At 51.6% G+C, this 7,195-nt stretch overlaps 1 protein-coding gene across 1 annotated transcript; it reads left to right on the forward strand.

The window, feature by feature from the left end:
• The first annotated feature begins 427 nt into the window (after positions 1-427).
• On the forward strand, positions 428-6,885 carry LOC140475458 (uncharacterized). The gene is made up of 3 exons (XM_072567785.1): positions 428-709; positions 4,311-4,586; positions 6,333-6,885. The coding sequence occupies exons 1-3, from the start codon at positions 467-469 to the stop codon at positions 6,726-6,728; spliced, it is 915 nt and encodes a 304-aa protein (XP_072423886.1). The 5' UTR covers positions 428-466; the 3' UTR covers positions 6,729-6,885.
• The last annotated feature ends 310 nt before the right edge of the window (positions 6,886-7,195 follow it).

Below are 7,195 nucleotides of genomic sequence, written 5' to 3' on the forward strand. Positions count from 1 at the left end.
TTTGATGGGGGGGACAGTGTAGAGTGAGCTTTACTCTGTATCTAACCCCATGCTGTCCCTGTCCCTGGGAGTGTTTGATGGGGGGGACAGTGTAGAGGGAGCTTTACTCTGTATCTAACCCCGTGCTGTCCCTGTCCCTGGGAGTGTTTGATGGGGGGACAGTGTAGAGGGAGCTTTACTCTGTATCTAACCCCGTGCTGTCCCTGTCCCTGGGAGTGTTTGATGGGGGGGACAGTGTGGAGGGAGCTTTACTCTGTATCTAACCCCGTGCTGTCCCTGTCCCTGGGAGTGTTTGATGGGGGGACAGTGTGGAGGGAGCTTTACTCTGTATCTAACCCCGTCCTGTCCCTGTCCCTGGGAGTGTTTGATGGGGATGTCAAAGCTGAGAATTTCTCTCAATTTAATCTGCATGTATTGGTTTCAGCAGCAGGATAACAAGGATATACTGAAGATCAATCCAGCATCGATGAGGGAGTGTCTGGATAAAAAGGCAGATGAGCTGATCCAGAATTTCCGATCACATCTGTTGAGGAGTGAGGAGGATGGAGAGAGTGAGGGGGAGAGTGAGAAGGAGGTCACTGAATTGAAGGAACATCTGACTGAGATGATTGAGAAATTCTACAGATTGTACGGGAATACATTCACCTCAGCAATCGAGAAACTGAGGCAGGAGAAACTGAAAGAGTTTGAAAGTTTCATCAATCAACAGGTAAGTCAAATGAAACAAGAACAAAGCATTTGACGATTGCAGTGTAGAGAGAGCTTTACTCTGTATCTAACCCCGTGCTGTCTCTGTCCTGGGAGGGTTTGATGGGGACAGTGTAGAGGAAGCTTTACTCTGTATCTAACCCTGTGCTGTCCCTGTCCCTGGGAGTGTTTGAGGGGGGAGACAGTGTAGAGAGAGCTTTACTGTGAATCTAACCCCATGCTGTCTCTGTCCCTGTCCCTGGGAGTGTTTGATGGGGGAGGACAGTGTAGAGGGAGCTTTACTCTGTATCTAACCCCGTTCTGTCCCTGTCCCTGGGAGTGTTTGATGGGTGGACAGTGTAGAGGAAGCTTTACTCTGTATCTAACCCCGTGCTGTCCCTGTCCCTGGGAGTGTTTGATGGGGGGACAGTGTAGAGGGAGCTGTACTCTGTATCTAACCCGGTGCTGTCCCTGTCCCCGGGAGTGTTTGATGGGGGGGGACAGTGTAGAGGAAGCTTTACTCTGTATCTAACCCCGTGTTGTCCCTGTCCCTGGGAGTGTTTGATGGGGACAGTGTAGAGGAAGCTTTACTCTGTCGCTAACCCCGTGCTGTCTCTGTCCCTGGGAGTGTTTGATGGGGACAGTGTAGAGGAAGCTTTACTCTGTATCTAACCCCGTGTTGTCCCTGTCCCTGGGAGTGTTTGATGGGGACAGTGTAGAGGGAGCTGTACTCTGTATCTAACCCGGTGCTGTCCCTGTCCCCGGGAGTGTTTGATGAGGGGGGACAGTGTAGAGGAAGCTTTACTCTGTATCTAACCCCGTGTTGTCCCTGTCCCTGGGAGTGTTTGATGGGGACAGTGTAGAGGAAGCTTTACTCTGTCGCTAACCCCGTGCTGTCTCTGTCCCTGGGAGTGTTTGATGGGGACAGTGTAGAGGAAGCTTTACTCTGTATCTAACCCCGTGCTGTCTCTGTCCCTGGGAGTGTTTGATGGGGACAGTGTAGAGGGAGCTTTACTCTGTATCTAACCCCGTGCTGTCCCTGTCCCTGGGAATGTTTGATGGGGGTACAGTGTAGAGGGAGCTTTACTCTGTATCTAACCCCGTGCTGTCTCTGTCCCTGGGAATGTTTGATGGGGGTACAGTGTAGAGGGAGCTTTACTCTGTATCTAACCCCGTGCTGTCCCTGTCCTGGGAGTGTTTGATGGGGACAGTGGAGAGGAAGCTTTACTCTGTATCTAACCCCGTGCTGTCCCTGTCCCTGGGAGTATTTGATGGGGGGGACAGTGTAGAGGAAGCTTTACTCTGTATCTAACCCGGTGCTGTCCCTGTCCCCGGGAATGTTTGATGGGGGGGACAGTGTAGAGGGAGCTTTACTCTGTATCTAACCCGGTGCTGTCCCTGTCCCTGGGTGTGTTTGATGGGGGGACAGTGTAGAGAGAGCTTTACTCTGTATCTAACCCCGTGCTGTCCCTGTCCCTAGGATTGTTTGATAGGGGGGACAGTGTAGAGGGAGCTTTACTCTGTATCTAACCCTGTGCTGTCCCTGTCCCTGGGAGTGTTTGATGGGGGGGACAGTGTAGAGGGAGCTTTACTCTGTATCTAACCCGGTGCTGTCCCTGTCCCTGGGTGTGTTTGATGGGGGGACAGTGTAGAGAGAGCTTTACTCTGTATCTAACCCGGTGCTGTCCCTGTCCCTGGGAGTGTTTGATGGGGGGACAGTGTAGAGGGAGCTTTACTCTGTATCTAACCCTGTGCTGTCCCTGTCCCTGGGTGTGTTTGATGGGGGGACAGTGTAGAGAGAGCTTTACTCTGTATCTAACCCCGTGCTGTCCCTGTCCCTAGGATTGTTTGATAGGGGGGACAGTGTAGAGGGAGCTTTACTCTGTATCTAACCCTGTGCTGTCCCTGTCCCTGGGAGTGTTTGATGGGGGGGACAGTGTAGAGGGAGCTTTACTCTGTATCTAACCCGGTGCTGTCCCTGTCCCTGGGTGTGTTTGATGGGGGGACAGTGTAGAGAGAGCTTTACTCTGTATCTAACCCGGTGCTGTCCCTGTCCCTGGGAGTGTTTGATGGGGGGACAGTGTAGAGGGAGCTTTACTCTGTATCTAACCCTGTGCTGTCCCTGTCCCTGGGTGTGTTTGATGGGGGGACAGTGTAGAGAGAGCTTTACTCTGTATCTAAGTCCCTGCTCTCCCTGGAATGGGGGACAGTATACAGGAGGGATAACACTGTATCTCATCTCATTCGGTCCCTGTCCTCGGAGGTTTTGATAGGGGGACAGTGTAGAGTGAGGTCTAACTGTGCCTAACGCCCTGCTGTCCCTGGGATGGGGGGACAGTGTAGAGGAAGCATTACTCGGTACCTAACCAAGTGCTGTCCCTGTCCCTGTCCCTGGGAGTGTTTGATGGGGGGACAGTGCAGAGAGAGCTTTACTCTGTATCTAAACCCGTGCTGTCCCTGTCCCTGGGAGTGTTTGATGGGGGGACAGTGTAGAGAGAGCTTTACTTTGTATCTAACCCCGTGCTGTCCCTGTCCCTGTCCCTGGGAGTGTTTGTTGGGGACAGTGTAGAGGGAGCTTTACTCTGTCGCTAACCCCGTGCTGTCTCTGTCCCTGGGAGTGTTTGATGGGGACAGTGTAGAGGAAGCTTTACTCTGTCGCTAACCCCGTGCTGTCCCTGTCTCTGTCCCTGGGAATGTTTGATGGGGGTACAGTGTAGAGGGAGCTTTACTCTGTATCTAACCCCGTGCTGTCTCTGTCCCTGGGAATGTTTGATGGGGGTACAGTGTAGAGGGAGCTTTACTCTGTATCTAACCCCGTGCTGTCCCTGTCCCTGTGATGGGGGGGACAGTGTAGAGGGAGCTTTACTCTGTATCTAACCCCGTGCTGTCCCTGTCCCTGTCCCTGGGAGTGTTTGATGGGGGGAACAGTGTAGAGGGAGCTTTACTCTGTATCTAACCCCGTGCTGTCCCTGTCCCTGTCCCTGTCCCTGGGGGTATTTGATGGGGACGACACGGTATAGGGGGAGCTTGACTTTTATTCCGGTCTTTAGAGTCCAACCCATTCCCTGGTCTCCTTTCTCCCCCAAACCTTTGATCCCTTTAGCCCTGAGAACTCTAATCTTTCTTCTTCTTAAAAATGTTTCATCCTTTGCCCCCAATCCTTCCATGCAGTTGAGAATTCCACAGGGTCCCCACTCACTGGGTAAAGTCTTCTCTCTGCAACTGTGTCCTTCTCCTGTATTCTTTAGACTGTAACCCCGGTTCTGGATTCCTCTGGTCTTGTGAAACACCCTTCCTACGTTTCCCCTGACTGGTCCTGTTCGAACTTTATGGATGTGTATAAGATCACTCCATCGCCTCCACAACCGTCATTCTCCTGAATAGAATCCTAACCGATCCGGTCTCTCTTCATATGCCACTGCTCCCATCTCAGGAATCAGTCTGGGAAACATTTCTTGCACTCCGTCCACAGCCAGAACATCCCTCCTGAGATATGGAGACCCGACCTGCAGACACCACACTTCAAAGATGTTGCACCCTGTCCAATTGCAGCAAACCATCCCTGTTCCTGTCCTCTCTATATGACCCTCTCTTACTCAGTGTGCTGTTTCTGTTTTGTTCAGGAACGATATGTTGACATTAAGTCCAAGATTTTAAAGAACAATCCCGATTCCATGAACAATGTACTACGACAACAAGCCGAGAAGCTGATGAAGGATTTTTCATGTTCTCTCTGTAAAAGTGAGCATGAAGTGAAGGAGACAGTGGCTGAGCTGGAAGCAGGGATGCAGGAACAACTCCGGAAACATCTGGAGATTTACACAGAAAGCTTTCTCAATGTGGTAGAAGTGCGAAAGGGTGACAAGCTGAATGATTTTCGACTCCACGTGAAGCAGCAAGTATGTCATATTTCAGTTGAGATCAGTTTATAAAGGAGACATGGAAGGAGATTTTACTCTGTATCTAACCCCGTGCTGTTCCTGTCCCTGGGAGTGTTTGATGGGGGGGGACAGTGTAGAGGGAGCTTTACTCTGTATCTAACCCCGTGCTGTCCCTGTCCCTGGGAGTGTTTGATGGGGGGGACAGTGTAGAGGGAGCTTTACTCTGTATCTAACCCCGTGCTGTCCCTGTCCCTGGCAGTGTTTGATGGGGGGGACAGTGTAGAGAGAGCTTTACTCTGTATCTAACCCCGTGCTGTTCCTGTCCCTGGGAGTGTTTGATGGGGGGGACAGTGTAGAGGGAGCTTTACTCTGTATCTAACCCCGTGCTGTTCCTGTCCCTGGGGAGTGTTTGATGGGGGGGGACAGTGTAGAGGGAGCTTTACTCTGTATCTAACCCCGTGCTGTCCCTGTCCCTGGGAGTGTTTGATGGGGGGACAGTGTAGAGGAGGCTTTACTCTGTATCTAACCCCGTGCTGTCCCTGTCCCTGGGTGTGTTTGATGGGGGGGACAGTGTAGAGGGAGCTTTACTCTGTATCTAACCCTGTGCTGTCCCTGTCCCTGGGACTGTTTGATGGGGGGACAGTGTAGAGGCAGCTTTACTCTGTATCTAACCCCATGCTGTCCCTGGGAGTGTTTGATGGGGGACAGTGTAGAGGGAGCTTTACTCTGTATCTAACCCCATGTTGTCCCTGTCCCTGGGAGTGTTTGATGGAGGAACAGTGTAGAGGGAGCTTTACTCTGTATCTAACCCCATGCTGTCCCTGGGAGTGTTTGATGGGGGACAGTGTAGAGGGAGCTTTACCCTGTATCTAACCCCATGTTGTCCCTGTCCCTGGGAGTGTTTGATGGAGGAACAGTGTAGAGGGAGCTTTACTCTGTATCTAACCCCATGCTGTCCCTGGGAGTGTTCGATGGGGGACAGTGTAGAGGGAGCTTTACCCTGTATCTAACCCCATGTTGTCCCTGTCCCTGGGAGTGTTTGATGGAGGAACAGTGTAGAGGGAGCTTTACTCTGTATCTAACCCCGTGCTGTCCCTGTCCCTGTCCCTGGGAGTGTTTGATGGGGGGGACAGTGTAGATGGGGCTTTACTCTGTATCTAACCCCATGCTGTCCCTGTCCCTGGGAGTGTTTGATGGGGGGACAGTGTAGAGGAAGCTTTACTCTGTATCTAACCCCGTGCTGTCCCTGTCCCTGGGAGTGTTTGATGGGGGGACAGTGTAGAGGAAGCTTTACTCTGTATCTAACCCCGTACTGTCCCTGTCCTGGGAGTGTTTGATGGGGGACAGTGTAAATGGAGCTTTACTCTGTATCTAACACCGTGCTGTCCCTGTCCCTGGGAGTGTTTGATGGGGGGGACAGTGTAGAGGGAGCTTTACTCTGTATCTAACCCCGTGCTGTCCCTGTCCCTGGGAGTGTTTGATGGGGGGGGGACAGTGTAGAGGGAGCTTTACTCTGTATCTAACACCGTGCTGTCCCTGTCCCTGGGAGTGTTTGATGGGGGGGACAGTGTAGAGGGAGCTTTACTCTGTATCTAACCCCGTGCTGTCCCTGTCCCTGGGAGTGTTTGTTGGGGGTACAGTGTAGAGGGAGCTTTACTCTGTATCTAACCCCGTACTGTCCCTGTCCCTGGGAGTGTTTGATGAGGGGACAGTGTAGAGAGAGCTTCACTCTATTTTAATCCGTGCTGTTTGTTCACCCTGTAGACTGATAGTCGCTGGCAACGAATGATCACAAGAGCAAATACGATGAGAGAAATACTGGAGACCAAGGCGAAGGAACTCACTGCTGTGTTTGAAAGAAGTGTGTGCGGAAATGAGGAAGAAATGATCAAGGCCTTAGCATCGATGGAGACTGAAATGAAGAAAAAGGTCAAATATCTGTCTGAACAATTTGATAAAAAACACAGTCATGTTTGGCCAGCTTTGGGGACTGCAGTGTTGGGAGGCATTGTGGCAGGAGGGGCAGTTCTAGCTGCGCCTGTTGTAATAGGAGGTGCTGCTGTTACTGCTGCAGTTGCTGCTGGGGTTGAAGCTGCTGGGGCTGGAACGGGCTATACTCTAGGCTGGAACGCTGCGGAAACCTTAGACAAGAACAAATAGATATAAAAGGGTCTGGGTGATTTAAGACACAGTGGGTGTTAATCTGGGTTTGACAGCAGAGACCCGCATCGATTCCGCTCAGTAAGTTTCTGTCTGCATGCATTGGGGAGACGTGATTAAATACCATTCCCATTAAATGTCACTGTTTCAAACTGAAGTCCTTGTGAATTACTCGTCTCTCATTGGTGATGGTATTGAAAGCTGACGCTGGACACAGATTGACAGCGTTCCACACGTTTCTCAATATCCACCAATCCACTGAATAAAGACTTTCATGTAATCATGTTTTAAACTTCTTATCTCCAAGATGGGAGCCCCGCACTGTGGGAGGGTCAGTGCTGAGGGAGCCCCACACTGTGGGAGGGTCAGTGCTGAGGGAGCCCCACACTGTGGGAGGGTCAGTGTTGAGGGAGCCCCACACTGTGGGAGGGTCAGGGCTGAGGGAGCCCCACACTGTGGGAGGGTCA

The sequence above is a fragment of the Chiloscyllium punctatum genome, unplaced genomic scaffold, assembly GCF_047496795.1.
Source record: "Chiloscyllium punctatum isolate Juve2018m unplaced genomic scaffold, sChiPun1.3 scaffold_1671, whole genome shotgun sequence".
NCBI classification, from domain to species: Eukaryota; Metazoa; Chordata; class Chondrichthyes; order Orectolobiformes; family Hemiscylliidae; genus Chiloscyllium; species Chiloscyllium punctatum.

Coding starts and splice junctions, on each gene's coding strand:
- LOC140475458 (XM_072567785.1), top strand. CDS start 467: ATGAGGGAGTGTCTGGATAAAAAGGCAGATGAGCTGATCCAGAATTTC. Junction 710..4,310: donor AAAGTTTCATCAATCAACAG/GTAAGTCAAATG, acceptor TGTTTTGTTCAG/GAACGATATGTTGACATTAA. Junction 4,587..6,332: donor GACTCCACGTGAAGCAGCAA/GTATGTCATATT, acceptor TTCACCCTGTAG/ACTGATAGTCGCTGGCAACG.